This window comes from Dromiciops gliroides, chromosome 6 (assembly GCF_019393635.1).
Source record: "Dromiciops gliroides isolate mDroGli1 chromosome 6, mDroGli1.pri, whole genome shotgun sequence".
NCBI classification, from domain to species: domain Eukaryota; kingdom Metazoa; phylum Chordata; class Mammalia; order Microbiotheria; family Microbiotheriidae; genus Dromiciops; species Dromiciops gliroides.
In genome coordinates, this window is record NC_057866.1 from 262,132,017 (window position 1) to 262,151,376 (window position 19,360).

At 36.7% G+C, this 19,360-nt stretch overlaps 1 protein-coding gene across 1 annotated transcript in view; it reads left to right on the forward strand.

Moving 5' to 3' along the window:
- ADAMTS3 (ADAM metallopeptidase with thrombospondin type 1 motif 3) overlaps positions 1-18,620 on the forward strand; it is a 295,940-nt gene extending 277,320 nt beyond the window's left edge. Inside the window, 2 exon segments of the mRNA XM_043969646.1 lie at positions 12,835-12,955; positions 15,789-18,620. Of these exon segments, the coding sequence (XP_043825581.1) occupies positions 12,835-12,955; positions 15,789-16,354 (687 nt within the window). The 3' untranslated portion in view covers positions 16,355-18,620.
- Positions 18,621-19,360: the final 740 nt, after the last annotated feature.

Below are 19,360 nucleotides of genomic sequence, written 5' to 3' on the forward strand. Positions count from 1 at the left end.
CAACAGATAACATCACTCTCCATAATAGTAGACTCTAAAAAAAGAGGACAGTAAAATTACATACCAAAAAAATGCAGAGGTAGAAGATAAACAACAACACCAAAAATAATGAACATTTTTTTAAAAGTTTGTAGGAGTATAAACAAAAGTTGAGAACTATCGTTACATGTAACAAAAAAAATAAAATACTTTATTTTTTAAAAAAGTATGTAGGAACACATACAAAACATTTGGGAGTAGCAAGATGCATGAATTGGTCTAAGCAAACCTAATCAACCTTTCAAGCTCCAAACAAAGGAAGTAGGTATCAGAGATTTATTTTTTTATCTAGCTAGCATCTATTAAATACCCACTATGCTCTAGGCACTGTGTTAAATGTTGGGAATATTTGTTATTATTATTTAGTTGTTTCAGTCATGACCAACTCTTTGCAAAAACATTTGGACATTTCCTTCTTCAGCTCATTTTACAGATGAGGAAACTGGGGCAAACAGGATTAAGTGGCTTGTCCAGGATCACACAACTAGGAAGTGTCTGAGGCTGGATTATTAACTCATAAAGACAAATCTTCCTGATTCCATGCTCAGTGCCCTAATCACTATGCCACCACACAGAAAGGCAAAAGATAGTCCCTGCTCTCAAAAAGCTCACAGTCTAAGGAGTTCTTTACAACTAAATCCTCATGATAAGGAGAAACAGCTCTAGGCAAGATAAAAATCATAAGAAATAATGCCAGAGAACTTTAATACTTAGAGTAATCCCCACCTTTACATGCACCACTTTCCATTTACCAGTGCTAGGGAGAACAAGCTGTCACAGGCATGTGCTGGACCACCGACCAAGGGGAGGGACTCCTGTCCAAACATCCCCAATACTTCTCACTAGCAAGAAATAAATGGCAGGTACTGACTCTATCCAGCTAGGGAAATGAAAGGAAATCAATAGAGAGAGCTATCAATATGGCTGAACCAATCCAGGTATAGACAGCTAGCTAGCTGCCTTGGCCTTGAGAGAAAAGTAACTGGATACTTAGTCAGGATCTTTTTTTTTTTTCCTGGGCAATGAGGGTTAAGTGACAAGTGTCTGAGGCCGGAATTGAACTCGGGTCCTCCTGAATCCAGGGCTGGTGCTTTATCCACTGCTCCACCTTGCTGCCCCCCAGACACTTAGCCAGGATCAGCCTCCCACCCTTAAATCTACTTAGAACAGAGATTTTGGTGGCTTCAGTGACTCTTCCCAAATGCCTTTCACCTCACTTCCTCTACCAAAGAGTGACAAATGATGATTCTGTCCAACCAGGTGGAAGAAAAGATTAAGGACAAGGAAGAATCACCCATACTCAAAATTGTATTATCTAACTAGCTGTTTGGGGTATAAAAGAAAGAAGAGTGGCAACATAGCTGGGAATGATCCTATTATTCTAGATATTACTCAGATCATGGACTGGAAAATTACAAATCCTCTCTCTAAAAAAAGAGGAAACCCCTTATTTCAACTTCAGCAGTCTGCAGAACAGGTGTAAAAGTGAGAAAGTGAAGAATACAAAAAAAGGCTGAAACACTAAATACTTAAAACATAGCAATAAGATTCAGATACATGAGCAGATAAACCAACAAAGGATATGAAAGACATGAGTTAAAAATGAGTGAAACCATTAAAAATGTACCATCAATAAATATTTTAGTATGAAGCAAAGTGAACCTATTCCTAACTGATCATAAGGCCTGTTAATTCCTCAGCAATTATATTCAAGAAACTTCAGACGGGCTAAAAAGGGCAATTCAAAAAAGAAAAAAAATTCAGAATGTAATTGAGCAACTAGAATGCTCAATGCATAAAACAGTGCTCAACGCAAACTTTAAAATACAATGGACAGGAGGCAGCTAGGTAGTGCAGTGGATACAGCACTGGCCCTGGATTCAGTAGTACCTGAGTTAAAATCTGGCCTCAGACACTTGACACTTACTAGCTGTGTGTCCCTGGGCAAATCACTTAACCCCCATTACCCAGCAAAAAAAAAATTAATTAAAAAAATACAATGGACAGAAGAGAAAAAAATGAATTCATGATTTTTCAGAATCTGAAAAATAAATGTGGTAGAAAGATTATCAGAATGAGCAAGCAAAGATATGGAAGTTAAAGAAAACTTAGCAGAAGAAAAATTTGTTCAGTCATTTCAGATTCTTCATGACCCCATTTGAGGTTTTCTTGGCAAAGATACTGGAGTGGTTTGCCATTTCCTCCGCTAGCTCTTTTTACAGATGAGGAAACTAAGGCAACCAGGATTAAGTGACTTGCTTGGGCTAACACAGTTCACAAGTATCTGAGGCTAGATTTCAACTCAGGAAGATGAGTCTTTTTGAATTCATGTCTAGACACTCTATCCTCTATGGCACCACCTAGTTGACTTAGAAGTAGAAAAAGAAAAGACAACAATATTAAAAGAATGCATATGGGGCAGCTAGATGGCGCAGTGGATAGAGCACCGGCCCTGGAGTCAGGAGGACCTGAGTTCAAATCCGGCCTCAGACACTTGACACTTACTAGCTGTGTGACCCTGGGCAAGTCACTTAACCCCCATTGCCTCACTAAAAAAAAAAAAAAAAAAAAAAAAGAATGCATGAAGGGGCAGCCAGGTGGGGCAGTGAATAAAGCACCAGCCCTGAATTCAGGAGGACCTGAGTTCAAATCCGACCTCAGATACTTGACACTTACTAGCTGTGTGACCCTGGGAAAGTCACTTAACCCTGATTACCCCACCCAAAAAAAAGAAAAGAAAAGAATACATGAAATCTATACAAACTAAAGTGACTCTCCTGAATGTAGATTGCACAGTGATAACTAAAGACTCATAGATATCACAGAAGATTATATATATTATATAATAATATAAGATTATATATATATATATGTATATATATACCAGACTACCATAATGGAGGCTATAACATAGGAAAACTATCTAGAATTTCTGAATATTGTCAATAAAGTATTGTCCCCTGAATGGCAAATGGCAGGGATGGGGTACTGCTGAAACTCATTCCCAGGAGAAAAATTATGACTTTCTGGTTGGAGATGGGGAATTTGTGATGGTTTTAGTCTGCAAAGTGTTTGCACTTTCAGAAGCCACCCTTTCTTTAGTCTTGTGTGCCTCTTTGGGCAATTTCTGCCCTAGAAGAAAGGATTTTTGAATTCTTGATGATAGTTGGCACATAGACTGGTAGATAAAATATAAAGCCAGAGGGAATTTGACATGATCTTGAGAATGGTGAATGATCACAGTGAAGGCAGGAGAGAAACCAGGACCCATGATTTGGAGCACACATTTTGCGTGTATCATTATTCAGTTCAGTTGGTTAGCATAGTTAATTAGTAACATAGCCCAGTGTAAGCTAAATTCTACCACATAGAGGCACTTCCATCTGACATTGTTTCATCGATAAAATGATATTTCTTAGAATGAGGCACAGCTAAAAGAAAACAAAATAGATGAAGACCTCCAGAGGCATATAAATTAGCCAGGAGAGGGAGCTCAAATATTGCACTTCAAAAGCTTTAATCCCACAAAGGACACCAATAAAGAATAAAGAAAGCTATAGTCCATAAATTTTTTTAAAGTAAACTCTTTTTAGACTAGAAGGGAAGAGAATCAATGAGGGGAACAAAGAAAGAGAAAACTTTTTAGAAAAAGGGCAAAGTAAAAAAAATACTGAAAATAAAAGGGGAAAGGAGAGAGAAGATTTTGAACTTAACTAGGTAGGAAATAAGGAACAAACTAGGGAAAGAAATAGAGAAATAAACAAGTTAATTCAAAGTACTTGAGAAATTTAAAATACCTAAAAGTAGGAACTGGAGGAGAACTTGCAAGAATTAACTAGCATTAGAGAAGTGTGAGGAAAACTAATGTTAGGGACAAGGTATTTACTTAAATGGGGAAAAGGATAAAAAATATAATAAAAGGAGAAAACACAAATCTAGTATCATATCTTTAAATGTGAATGTATTTTAAAATTGAGACACATGAGAGTAACAGAATGAATTGAAAAAATAAAAGCCAACAATCTGTTGCATAAAAGAAACATCTGAAATAGCAACAAATATGCAAGGAAAATTAGAGGCTGGAACAAAATTTACTATGCATCAGATGAATTAAAAAAACACAAAGGCGGTATTCATGCCATAAGACAAAGAAAAATTTAAAAACTCAGGATATCAAGAGAGAGAAATAGGGAAACTATATTATACTTAGAGAAACCATAAAGGGTAAACCAATATCAAAACTAGACATTTTCAATATCTGGCATAACATCTAAATTCAAAAAAGAAAATAAAAGTCTAATAGAATTGTGAAAAGATGGAGATAGTAACAATAATTTTGTAAAAAAAATTAGTCTCCTTTCAAAGCTGGAAAAATCTCACTGGAAAAAATTGGGGAAGAATATATAAAATTAAACAAAATATGGATGAATTTAGAGCAGAAAGAAATGGCATTTTCTGAACAAGAATTTAACAAATATGCATATTTCTCAAATCCACATGGTATCTTTGCAAAATTAAACTATGTGTTGGGTCATGGAAAAAACGAACAAAATCAGAAATGCTAAATATATTCTTTACAGACCATATTGCAATATTAATGGTAATTGATATCGAGAACACAAAGAATAGTTTGGTCAGTTCTATATATTCTTTCTTCTTTTTTTAAAACTGAATTTCCTGTTAGATTTGTCCAGCTCTGAAAGAGGAACATTAAAGATTAATGTAGAGGTGACACAACAGTGACCAATATACAAGATATCAAAAGGAGAGTATATGAAGGACAAGTGAAAAAAATAAACTTTATTAATCTCCCTAAAGGGCAAACAAGAGAACATTAATAACTAACAACAAATTATATGCCTATGTTTCCACCAATATAAAATGATTCTAGAAGTCAACTTTATATAAATCAAGAAGGCTTTTGCAAGCAATATTTAACAAATAGACACATCTTTACAATTTCTCAATTAACAAAGATGTAGGGAATACAAAATATCATTATACTTACTGTTTTTTCATTATGGAAAAAGGTTTTGATCTGGCAGAACAAAATACCACAATATCAGATGAACAAAATGTCTCTAATTCACAGATCCAAATTATAAAGGTTCCTTGGAAAATATAAAAACCATTACCTGCTGTCTAGGGGAGGGGGGAGGGAGGGGAGGGAGGGAGGGAGAAAAATCTGAAATTGTAAAGCATGTATAAACAAAAGTTGAGAACTATCTTTACATGTAACGGAAAAAATAAAATATCTCAAAAAAAAAAAAAACAAGGATACACAACAATAAAATCACAGATTCACTGAAATAAAAAAAAAAAAAAAACAAAATAACTTTCATCAGTGACTCTCTGATAATAGACATCAGGTCAGTCATAAAATAGGGAGATATGCACTTGACAGAGGTATTCACCATTGGAATATAAGAGAAATACCACAGAGTCTTGATGAATGAGGGGTTCTTTGTAAATGGTGAGGTCCTCCAGATGTTCCTATTTGTAAATGGTATTGTGCTTATTGCATCAAGCCTCAGAATATTACAGTGCCTTCTAGAAGACATATGAAATCATTCGAAATGGATGAAGAATGTGTGCCACCCAAATTTCAACATGCAGTTTTTTTTGGTGAGGCAGTTGGGGTTAAGTGACTTGCCTAGAGTCACACAGCTAGTAAGTGTCAAGTGTCTGAGGCCGGATTTGAACTCAGGTCCTCCTTACTCCAGGGCCGGTGCTCTATCCACTGCACCCCCTAGCTGCCCCTCAACATACATTTTGATGACCACTCTATAAGGTTTTTCCATTGAGTATGTATACCTGGGGCAGACAGTACTGTTAGATAGTGTTTTAGGCTGGCCCTGGATTCAGGAGTACCTGAGTTCAAATCCAGCCTCAGACCCTTGACACTTACTAGCTGTGTGACCCTGGGCAAATCACTTAACCCCAATTGGCCCTCACTAAAAAGAAATCAAAAACAAAAAAACAAAAACAAAAAAAAAGGAGGAGTGAGAGTGTACCGAATTGCTTGTAGGAAATGTACAGAGCTCTTTTAACTGAGCCCAAGTTTCCCATTAAATCAAAGGTCTTATCTATACATGATGCTATAGACAGCAAGCCATAGAATTCCACTGCCTCCAAAAATTGAGGATGACACCGAGGGAATTATATCTGTGTAGAGAAGATGTGTAAGGAACATAAAACTAATAAACAAACACCCCTCCCCCCAAAAAAAAAAACAGGAGTAAAGAATGTCATTGAGAAATTGTATTATAGAAATGTTGCAAAAGTGTAATGATCAAATTTGGACCCAATGAAAAAATATGAAACTGTACTTCCTCCCTTTGTTACAGAAGTGGGTCACTAAAGCAGTGAAATACTGCAAGTATTGTCTGACCTGTATTATTTCAAGTCAGATATCACTCAATTGACCTCCCCCCCCACACACCCCCTTATTCTTTGTTAAAAGGGATGGCTCTCTGGAAGGCAAGTATACATTGACAATGTAGATGTAAAAAAAAATCAAAACATTTTAAAGCAAATAAATAACAAATAAAAGCCCTACAAAAGAACAATTCTAAACTTAAAGATGGAGTACGACGAGATAATTTTTTAAATTAAGTCAACGAAAAAACATGGCAAAGAAATCCTGAATGTCATATTTTGAGAAATCATACCTAAAAAACCCCAGAAATTTGTGAATGCAGAAGACAAACCCCAGATCAAGACAATCTACAGAAGACTAAACCCAATGGAAAGAAACCTCAATTCAAACTCAATAAGAAACATTATAGTCAACTTTCAGAACTATAACTTTAAAGAACAAATTGCATGCAGAAGGGAAAAAAAAAACTCAAATTCCAAGAGGAATCAATCAAAACAACTCAGAAGCAAAATTTGAAGTATGATATTCAAAAGAGCAAAGGAGACCATTTGGCATTCAAATAAACCTCTTCTATGAGGTTGAGTTTAAACATCAAAGAAAATATATTTTTTACTAAAAAGGAAGAATTCAAATCATTCCTTTTAAGGAACCTATAAACAGGATATTATTCAGGAATTAAAATGACTAAGCAACATAAATTTAAATACTTTCAAAGACTAAGAAAAGCAATTTTATTTTCATGTGGCTAGTTCTAGACAAGGAAATAAATATGGGATGTGGTAAAAGAGAATGAGAGAGGGGCTAGGTGGCGCAGTGGATAGAGTACCGGCCCTGGAGTCAGGAATACCTAAGTTCAAATCCGGCCTCAGACACTTGGCACTTACTAGCTGTGTGACCCTGGGCAAGTCACTTAACACCAATTGCCTCACTAAAAAACAAACAAACAAACAAACAAATAAATAAAAGATAATGAGGAACATCAGGAGAAGAATAGATATACAAAGTAAATTCCTATTTCAAAGGGAAAAATATTATCCCCCCATCATTATTTTTTTACTGATCTGTAATTTCTTTGCTATAAGAAATTCCCAGGGAAGAAACTTTCCATCAAAGCAGAATGGAAATTCATCTATTCATTCATTAATTCATTCAGTTTATAATCTTAGAGAGTTACCTGAGGGTGTTAAGAAGTTAATGACTTGACTGAGTTACAACATCAATATATGCCAAAAACTTGAATGTAAATCTTCCTGGCTAGATTGTCAGCTCTCTACTCACTGTACCATGCTTCTCCATATTAGTGCATTAATGGAGTTAGTAGGATAGAACATAAGAAAGCTTCTTGGATGAGAAAAGGAGAGGGTGTGATAGGAAGTCCTTGAGAGAAGAGGTAGATAAGATCAAATTTCTCCCCTTGCCTTTGAGATAATTAAAGTTTGGTTGGAGCATTGGGAGTAGCTTACACAAGTAAGAACAGGAGTTGGAGCTAGTTAGGAAGAAAAGAACCTTTAACAGTAGCACAAAGTGATCCCCAGAGCAAGGAAGGAATGAGGCAAGAGCCTTACAATGAAGTTGGGGGACAGAGGATACACTTCCTAAAGGTGAAGTCTTGATAGAAACTTAGTCTGAAGAAAAGGAAGTGGTTGGGATCCCAGAAGGTGAAGCTCAGAGAGAGTACAACAGTATATGCTAAAAGGGAAGATGACATGACACCAGAAGGGTTAAACAATGATAGTTCATACTATTTTAATTATTGTCATTTCATGCTTCTTTGTATTTTTCATTTTCACGATTTTTCATAGTAAAGTAATATTCCATCATAATAGCAAAGAATTAGAAACAGTAAATACCCATTAATCAGGGAATGGAAAAACCAATTGTTGAGTACAGCAGTATAACTAGAGGGGGGAGAGAAAGGAAACCAAATTCCATTGGCCATTATAGTGGTCAAATACTTACTCCTGAAGAAGATACGAGAATAGATGAATGGCTGTCCCCTTTCCTGGCTTGACTATGGATGTGGAACATAGCATACCTGTTTTTTGATATGGTGGTTTATTTTTCTAAACTGCTCACACTAAATTTTTCCTCTTGCTATAAATGATTTTGTGTGTATTTGAGTTGTTTCTTTCCAGTGTGACCACTTTAGGGTATATATCTAGCACTGTGATCTCAGAATCCAAGGATAGTGATTTTTTAAAATATAACTATTGATATCTTCCATTTTTATACTATCTACATTTTCCTATATATTTCAATACATCTTCAACTCCTTTCACTTCTGAGCCATGTCTTATTATAAAGGAAAAAGGAGTTCATCTAAAACTAACCAATACACTAAAAAGTCTGACATTATATGCAATTTTAGATACCCATTGATCTTCTCCACTTTTCCTCTCTCCTCTCTCTCTCTCCTCTCTCTGCTCTCTCTCTCTCTCTCTCTCTCTCTCTCTCTCTTTCTTTTTTTAAGGGCAATGAGGGTTAAGTGATTTGCCCAAGGGTCACACAGCTAGTAAGTGTCAAGTATCCGAGGTCAGATTTGAACTCAGGTCCTCCTGAATCCAGGACAGATGCTACATTTTCAAACAAGGGAGAATGCAAACGTCTTCTACCTATTCTTTGGACCAAGCTTTAATTTCACAGCATTAGTTTTAGATATTTTCTCTTGTTGTCGTCATTGACATCATATTGTAGTCATTCTACATATTTTTTCCTGGTTCTTTTTACTTTATATCAGTTCATATGTCTTCCCATGCTTCTCTATATTCCTCACATTCACGCTTTCTTACAGCATGGTAATATTCCATTCCATTCATGTACGATGCGTGTCTATACATTCCTCATTCGTTGGACATTTACTTTGTTTCCATCTCTTTCCACTTCAGAAATGCTGCTCTCCATATTTTGGTGTAAGAACATGGTACCCTTATTTTATATCATTGACATCCTTCATAGTATCAGAGTGAGTGTTAGAAGGGAACTTAGAAGCCATAGAGTCCAACACCCCTCCTTTTATAGATGAAGACTAAGGTCAAGTGAAATTCAGTGAGAATACTATCCAAAGTCACACCAGCTGGCAAGTGTGTCTCGATTTGAACCCAAGTTTTCCTGACTCCGACATTCTAGACACTCAATCTCTTTGCCCCTTCAGATGAATCTAGCAGTGTAATCTCTGGGTCAAAAGAAGAGAATATCTTAATGATTTTTTCACAATACAATAAAAATGACAGTACTACTAAGTGTTTTCTATATATTTAATGCCATATAAGCCATATTATTGAGGAGGATACTTTTTTAGTTGTTAGATGAAATATAATGAAATTCATTTGGAAGAAGAAAATAGCTGGAATCTCAAGGGAGATGAGAGTAGGCAGCTACATGGCACAGTTGATAAAACACCCAGCCCTGATTCAGGAGGACCTGAGTTCAATCTGGCCTCAGATACTTCACACTTACTAGCTGTGTGACCCAGGCAAGTCACTTAACCCTTATTGCCCCCCCACAAAAAAATAAACCCAGTCAGAGAGTAGTGATAGAAAGAAGGCTGTGAACTACTCAAGGGAGATGAAAAAAGGATGAATAAAAGGAACATCATTTTAATAGGACCTCTACAGTAGTCACCCAAAATGATGTGCCCCTGGGAAACAAGACACAAATCAATGGGAACTAACTACATAAGCAAGAAGTTAAAACAATTGAAAAAGTACCCCAGTATGAGATAAACTCAAGAACAGAAATTACCAGGGAAGGACTTCCCTTTGTGACCAAGAACTGCTGGGAAAACTGGAAAAGCAGTTTGGCATGAATTAGGTTTAGAGCAATGTCTTGTACACAAGCTTTTTGTACTTAAGCTCAAAATTGCTTCATGGCTTGCTTATAAGAGATCACACCATAAAAATTTAGAAAATATAGCTACCCAGTAACTTTCAGAAGTATAGCTGCGGGAAAAATTCTTGAACAAAGAAGGCATAAAGGAGATCATAGCCAAAATATGAGATAATATAATTACTTAATAATATTTTACTTGCTAAAATAAGAGCAATGAAATAGAAATGGAGAGAAACACTTCAAAGTGGCAGGATCAATATTTGCTACACACTATCCATGGATAAAGAGACTGATATGCAAATTATATTGGATATTTTACACAAATATATACTAACAAGGAGCTTGTCTTCAATAGACTAGTGGTCAATAGATATAAGTAGAGTTTTCAATCCAATTGTAATCTACAAATTGAAAGCATACTCAATTCATTACAGCCCTAGGGAAATACAAATGAAAATGTCTCTGACATTTCACCCTCCAGTATACAGAGTGACAAAGAGTACCCTCCTCCCCCCCAATTGGGGCTGTGTCTATGCCTCCTGGCAGATCAGGGCACTCGGAGTCAAACTATGTGGCGGTCCATCCGCTCTACAGGTCTATTTTGGAATCATTTATGAGAGGTGTTGATAAGCTGTCCTACCTTTTGACCCAGCATGTCCCATTATTGGACTAATCTCCAGGAAGGCAGAACCAGAAACAAGGACTGATATGATTAAAATACTCCAGAAGCTCTCTCGGTGTTAGCAAAGAATTGAGAACAAAGTAGATGCCCATTGATTGAGAAATAGCTTTTAAAACCTGTTAGATGGATGGAAAGCTATTGTATAGTAAGAAATGAGGAATATGAGGAATCTAAGGAAGTATTGAGAAGTTTTGTATGAGAAATCAATAAGATAAACAGAAGCAAGAGACCAATATAAAAAATGACTACAATACTATAAACTATAAGATCAGTACAAGGAACTTTAAACCAATGTAAGTCTTAGAGAATGAAGACAGAATCATGTCTACGTTGTCAGATGCTGCCACTATTATCAGATGTTTCTGTCTCATTGGTTTTCTTTGTCATAAGGGAAGGTCCCACCTTGAGGAGATAGAGGAAGAAATGGCTGATGTAAAAGACAAGAGATAGCAAGACAATATTTTTCACTACCCCCCCCAAATAATTGAACCAAGGGTTTTAATGAACTTCAAACTCAATGTGGCAAGCAAAAAGCTAATGAAATCCCAGGAATAGGGAAGTGATGGACCTACTGTACTCAGCCCTCAGATCTCATCTAGAGTATTGATGTTCTGTCCTTGATGAAACAGTTTAAGAAGGGCATTGACGAAGGCTCCAGTTGAAGGAAGTGCATGTGTTTAACCTAGAAAAGACCTCAGAGGGACATGGTAGCTACCTTCTATTATTTGAAAGTGGGTTTTTTTTGTTTGTTTTTTATTTTTATTACTAAACAATATAATAATGAAATTCATTTGGGGAAAAGATTACACTTGTTCTGTTTTGCTCTAAACCTGGAGCAATGGGTAGAAGTTACAAAAGGGTACATTTTAGCCTCAGTGTTGGGAAATACTTCCTAACAAAGCTTCCCTTAAGTGAAATGAGCTGCCTTGAGATGGCTAGGTTACACAATGGTTAGGGCACTGGGCCTGGAGTCAGGAAGACTCCAAACCTAGGGTTCTCTATCTTGAACCACCTTGATATTGGAATAAACTTCTAATTGCCAACTTCCTACAGTCACTTAGTTTTGCCTTTATATGTGTGAGCATATTTGAGTCCCTTCTGAGCTTGGAGTCAAGTGAGGCTTAGATTTGAATGCTCCCTCTAAAACTTACTGCCCTTTAACCAAAGGTTCACATGTTCAATTTGTATAATAGAAAGGGCCAGGGGGCAGCTAGGTGGCAAAGTGGATAAAGAACTGGCCCTGGATTCAGGAGGACCTGAGTTCAAATGTGGCCTCAGACACTTGACACTTACTAGCTGTGTGACCCTGGGAAAGTCACTTAACTCTCACTCCCCTGCCCCCCCCCCAAATAATAATAAAAGGGGCCATAAGATAACTCTGGGCAGGGTATTTAACCTTGATGAGCCTGTTCCTTCATCTGTAAAATGAGAGTCTTTAGTAATGGGTGGCATCTACCCCAAAGGATTATTATAAGAATCAAATGAGTTAAGAAAAAAAAAGAATCAAATGAGATAATGCATGACCTTAAAGGTACTCTGAGATCTTCTCTGAGGAAGAGACTTTACCTCTAGGTATTTAAGCTAAAAATGGAGTGCTCATTGCACATGTGTAACTTATATCTGATTGCTCACCACCTGCAGAGAGGGGGGAGGGTAGGGAGGAGGGAATGAGAGAGGAATAGAATTTAGAACTTCAAAACTTTAAATAAAGAAAGAAAATGGAGTACTCAAATAGAGCTTGGGGAGCTGCCTTTAACTTTGTACCATTTTGTCCAATGGGAGGAATCAAAACTTTCGGTGGCTTACAAGAGGTAGAAGTCACATACCAGATGTGTCCATGCATTAGGGAATAGGGCACAACCTATTTTGGACAGAATCATCCATGACCCATGTCTTTGTTCTTCAGTGTTCGGTAACTTGTGGTGAAGGAACTGAGACGAGACAAGTCATCTGCAAGACTGGAGACCAATGCAATGGCGAAAAAAACCCATCTCCAGTGAGAGTCTGTAAGCTTGCTGCTTGTAATGGTACGTGTAGCATTAAAATATTTTATTGCATTGGTAAGAGTTAGTTTAGAGACTAAATAAAAGTTTCCATTCAGCATCAGGGCCAGGGTTTTTATTAGTTGACTAGTGCCAACCACATGATAACACTGTATCGAAATCAATCTGATAAGTTTATTTGCAAGGTTTATATCTTACCCAATGCCCTATATGAGTAAATGAGTACCGGTGCTAAAGGCCGACATCATCCCTGTTTGGTGGTGGTCCTGTAGGCTTGTGTCATCTAGTTTTCATTTAATCTATTCTTGTGCTGAGGGGGCTTTCAACTCAATGTATTGTCTGAATGTCATTGAGAACATTAACAGCTACTTTTTGTTGTTTGGCCTTCATTCTTAAAGAGGACCATATCATCAGGTGATGTCATGACTGGCAGCAATTGGATTTAAGTAGGAAGGGCTTTGCAAGGTACCAACCTCACTCTCTCTTCCAGAAACCACCTCGGTCCAGTAGCAAGACCTATATCAGGATGAATGGAGATGGCCCGGGATGTTTAATGCAATTGGGTTTAAGTTAAATTTAAGGTTAATCAGTTACCCAGGGTCACACAAGTAGTGTCTGAAGTGAGATTTGAACTCAGGTCCTCCCAACTCCAAGGCCAGTGCTCTATCCACTGTGTGACCTAGCTGATCAGAGGTCTCTCTTATGCACATGGAAAAGAAGACAAGCCAATTACAGTTATGGCTTAGATTTGATGATATGTTCATTGAGGCAATGGTGACACTTTAAATGTATTAGTTCATCTTCATTTTTTATCATATGTTTGTAAGGAGAAAATGATTGGTTATCTTTCCACATGGATCTTATGAGACTTTATTTTAGAAGATTCAGTATAATACATATGTATATATATAAATATATATATATATATAGTTGCCTCTTTCTAAACCTATATGTTTGCATTTTCCTTGTTTGCATTAAATGAGAACTTCAAATGTACAGATTTTATCACGTAAAAAATTTATGCCTCTGAATCTAAAGCATTTTCTATTTTTTCACCAAAACATGCACTCCCTTAAAGAATGTATTTGCCATATACTTCTCTACACCTATTTGCTAATGTATACTTCATAGCCACATGTTATTAATCTACAATGCTTTTTCTAATGACCTGAGAAGTGGGAATGATTTTGCTTTGTTTAAAAAAAAAAAACTTTTGGTTTCTATATAGATGTTATCCAGATGAAAATTTCTCTTCCAGAAGAAAATATTTGGGTGAATTAATTATAATGACTGTCATCAGTTCTTTCTCTGCCTTTGAATTTCCAAACCCTGATCAGAGCTAATAGTTTTGATGGTCCCGGAGACTATAAATCTAGGCCACTGGTATGCTAGTCCTATCTAACCCATGCTCTTCTTCCCTTGACTTCCTTCCTCCTTCCTTCCTTCCTTCCTTCCTTCCATCTTCCCTCCTCCCTCTTTCCCTCCTTCTTCCAACCATCCTTCCCTCCCTTCTTTCCTTCTTCCCTCCTCCATTCCTCTCTCCCTTCCTCCTCTTCTCCCTCCCTCTTTCATGTGCCTATCTTTTCCCATCTCTCTTCCTTTATCTCCTTTCTTCTCTCTTTCTTACACCTGCCAATGATACCCATTAGCATTGCTTAGCTTCATTGATAGATCTCTGGGATAAAGGAGTTTATCTGCCCTTGGCCTAAAGTATCTTTACCCATTGAGCAATGTTTGCTGTCTTTTAAAAAATAAGTAGGTAAAAGCCCATCTCTTGTAAATGGTTTTTCCTTTGCTAGTTCAGAAACTTTTCAGGGGGGAAATAGTTTGGGCCAACTTAATTTTAATACATACTGTTATGTAGACATGAAGGAACACTAGGAGGCAGAGTACAGCCATATTTTAGTGGTGTTCTGAAATATTTTTACTTGAAAAATGTATGCTTGAAATTTTTCATATTTTCATATTTTTTTTACCACAAAATGGAAAGTTCAACAGGAATACTTCCAAAGCTGATGATCAATTTTCAGGGGCAGCTAGGTGCTAGAGGCACGGGGTCTGGAGTCAGGAAGACCTGAGTTCAAATCCAGCCTCAGACACTTACTAGATGTGTGTGATGCTGGACAAGTCACTTATCCCCATTTGCCTCAGTTTCCTTATCCATAAAATGGGCTGGAGAAGGAAATGGCAAACTAATCCAGTATCTTTGCCAAAAAAACCCAAAAAAACCCCACAAAAAACCAAATGGGGACACAAAAAGTCAAACACAACTGAAATGATTGGACAACAACATACAACTTGAGAGCTTTAATATGCCCAGTACCCATCTCTTAGCAAATCCCTGATAAGTATACATTGACTTGAAAATTGAGTTAAGAGAAGTCATCTTTTAATCAAATTAATTCAATTTTAATCAATTTATTTCCTTATCTATTTTGTTTTGTTTATATAGTTTATGTTTCTTCTTAGGGACTGAGCTACTAAAAATACATTTATGTCTACCCTTTGGCTATACTTGAGGAGAAATTATGTGCATTCTTGCAAAATGTTTTCCCCCAAATTTCCATTAAACAGTGAGCTGAATATTGCTATTGAGAAGGGCCTTCAGGGGCTGAGTAGAAGACTGAAGGAATCAAGATGGAGTTTAGCCCTGGTACTTATTAAGCACTGACCTCAAGGGTGTTTATTGTAGACAGTCAAACATAGAAATATTCAAACCCAGTGAATCGGTTCATAAATTCTTATGTATCACAGTGAAAATCCTTTTTAGATAGTTCTCACCATTGCTAGACTCAATTAAATCTTTTAAAAATATATATTTACTAAAACTTGATGTTCTTTTCTGTTTTGTGCACAGATGAGCCATGTTTGGGGGATAAGTCAATCTTTTGTCAAATGGAGGTTCTGGCACGGTATTGTTCCATTCCAGGTTATAACAAACTCTGCTGTGAGTCTTGTGGCAAGCGTGGTAGTACATTGGCCCCACCATACCTTACAGATGCTGCTGAAACTAGTGATGGTGCAATTTATCACCCCAGTGACTTCCCTAGATCCTTAGTAATGCCAACACCTCTGATACCTTACCGGGTGGGGCCCATGGCCAAGAAGAAATCTCCGAGTAGGATGCTTTCCACCCTTTCCACCGAAGAGAACTCACGTATATATACAGACAACAAACCTAACGGTGCTAACATACCCCAGAGGAGAGGTCACCAAATAGAGGGCAAGACCTTGAGACCACACCCAGTACCATCCCCACCTTCCACCAAAGGTCACAGCTTCAATTCCTCTTCTCAGGTGGCATTTCCTGCTGTGGCAATAAATGCTTCCTCGGGTGCTTTATCTCCAGCAAGATCCTCAAGGAAGAATGAGAAGGCAGCTGACAAGAGACATCCTTTAAGACCATCCACCGTGGAAAGATGAGAAAACGAATTTTGAAAGGGTAGAAACCATAGGAAATTTTGGACACCCCATGGTGCCTATTGCTTTTGTCGAAAGCAGAACTCTCCACAGGTCATCAACTCATTCATTTTATGTGTAAATGGAAGAGCAAAAAGTGCTGGTTCACTTTCTAACTGCTTTCCTCCTCTTTTATTCTCCATTGTCTGATTAGCTTGAATTCATTGGAAGAAAGCACCAAAGATTATTAGCAGAAGTGAAAGTGAGTTGCTGAGTGTATCAGCCTTTCCCTAATACAGAAAAGGATGGCTGGAACCAATTTTGCACATCAGCTGATTTTTTTATTTTTTAAAAAATCACATGTAAAAAAAACACAGAGGTATGAAATGTTTACATGTCCACAAAATATTTTGGAAATGGAACGAGAATCCATAAGACTTGTATTCCTATTTATCTATATAACAGATATTATATGAGCAAATTTGCAGCTGTTGTGTAAATACTGTATATTGCAAAATCAGTATTATTTTAAGAGATATGTTCTCAAACAATTGTTTACTCTACTACATTTCTAGATATTCTAGGTGCCAGCCATTGTGTACTGCCTTACTGACATTCCATGAATTGATTTTTAAAACAGTCCATGATGTAGGGAACCTCCAGTTTGATATTAATTGGAGAGAACTGGAAATACAGAAGGTTTGGTTGGGTCAACAATGTGATGTTTAAAAAAAAATTAAACATGAGATAAAAAAAAAATTCTTGTCCAAAATAGCATTGGAAGTCCATGGACAGTCACAGGCAAATAGAGAAAGCTATTCAATGTGGTTGTTCCTGTGTTTAAACCAAGCAGAGCTCAACCATCTTGATTTCAAGCACTGGGAGTTTGGGTATCCATGTGTCTTCTCATTTTTTTATTCTTTTTCCAGGAAATCTAAACAGCATATGTTCTGAAGTATGGAGAGTTGTCATCTAAGTACTTGATAAACTGTGATGTTCACAAGGGAAGAGGGAATTAGGACAATTTGTTTGACCTATGAAAGTCAAGAGAATCATCACCAAACTAAAAGAGGCATTCGTGTACATTGCCAAGAGCATGTGGTAAAAGCAGGGCTTAGGGGAGAGAGGACATTTGAGGAAACTTCAGTTAAAAGATGATCTAGAGATATGTGTTCAGAACACTTTGCGATGGCATCCACCATTATTCATCTAAGTGCAAATCCAATAACACATGAATAATCTGTGTTCATCATCACCTTTCCTACCAGAAAGTCAACCACACTAGCAAGCAGATGTAAAGTATGTGTATATAGAATTCAGAACTGAAAATATTTATTAAAAGTTGATGTTTTTCTTGATAGTATTTTTATGTAATAAATATTTACACTAATAGCAGTGACATTGTGGTAAGAATAGAGAGATCTAATTAGAGACATATGTTATACTGTATACCTAGAACAGAAATTTAAGCTAACTAAACTACTGTAGTTGAATCCTTGAACTCAATTTGAGAAAAAAAAAATCTGATGGTGACTACAAACATCTTACATTTTTCAAGTTAGTTGATCAAATTTCAATGAAACTTACATTCGAAATAAAAAAACAACCACCATCAACCAAAAAAATACTTCATTCTATGGCAACCTAAGATGAAAATACAGTTCAATGAAACAGTGAATTCATAGCATTAAAATGGGGCTATGAGCTAGATTAGGTTTAATGAGTTGTATTTTGGAAAGGAGAGAGAGAATGGAAAGTTTAAGAATTGTTATTTTCCTGATCAGAGGGTTGAGTAGAGACCCATACCCCATCTGTGCTGGTGTGTACCTAATGTAAAACTCGAATGTAACTTGGTTAGTGCCCCAAACGCCGGGATGTTGGTACACGTGGCTCATGGTGCTCTTTGTCATGTGGACTTTGTAAGACTAGCCCACTCAACATTAACTCAGTACATCTCATAAACTGCTGCTGCTTTATGCAAGCCATTTGAAGGTCAAAGTAATTTAGTGAGCTGTAGATTTTTTTTTTTAAAGACCGTCCCTGAGCCTCAAACAGACCAACAAGATGTGTATTTTTTCCTTACGCTGGTCCAGAACACAACTCTCTCTATGTTGCTGAGGTGTCAACATGTGTCTATATACACAGGGGCATATGCAGGTCTATGTGGTCATACATGCACCTCCAATAAAGATGTATATATTATTTCCATTCCAAATCTTTGGACTTTCTTTTGTACCAAGCTCAAATTTCTTGTTCATAGAAGTGTACACTACTGATGCTATTTGTTGTATTGGGGAGCATATAGCAATAAAAATGTTAACAAAATCCATTTCTTTCTGGATGGAGTTCGGTTTCTTTTGCTTCAATTTTTGAAATTATTATTTTTAAAAATTCATCGTCAGTTGACTCTTTGTGATCTCATTTGAGGTTTTCTTGGCAAAGATACTGAAATGGTTTCCCATTTCCTTCTCCAGCCCATTTTACAGATGAGGAAACTGAGGCAAACAAGGTTAAGTCACTTGTCCAAGGTCACAGAACTAGTAAGTGTCTGAAGCAGAATTGAAACTCACAAAGATGAGTCTTCCTCAGTGCTCTATGCACTGTGCCAAGCATCTATTTCCTCTCCTTCTCCCCAATAAATAAAGCTCTTGTAACACATATACAAACACTATATACTTAGTTGGATTTTAATCTTATTCACACATGAATTCATACAAATTTGACTTTTTTCCCACAAAGTCTCTACCAAGTCATACTTTTTAAAAATAAGAGACTGAAATAAACAAGATAATGGCTCTTATAAGCACTTCATACTTAGAAAGTACTTTCACATATATTAATCCTTTTTATAGATTAGGAAACTGAGAGTCAAGTTAAGTGGCTTACTCAAGAGCACACAACTAGTAAATAGTAGTTAAATTAGAATTTAAGACTCTTCACACTACATCCTCTAATATCTTGCATAAAGTCAGATTATTTCTCTATTTTTTGCCTCTCAAATCAGCTTACTATATGACCAACCTACCCTGG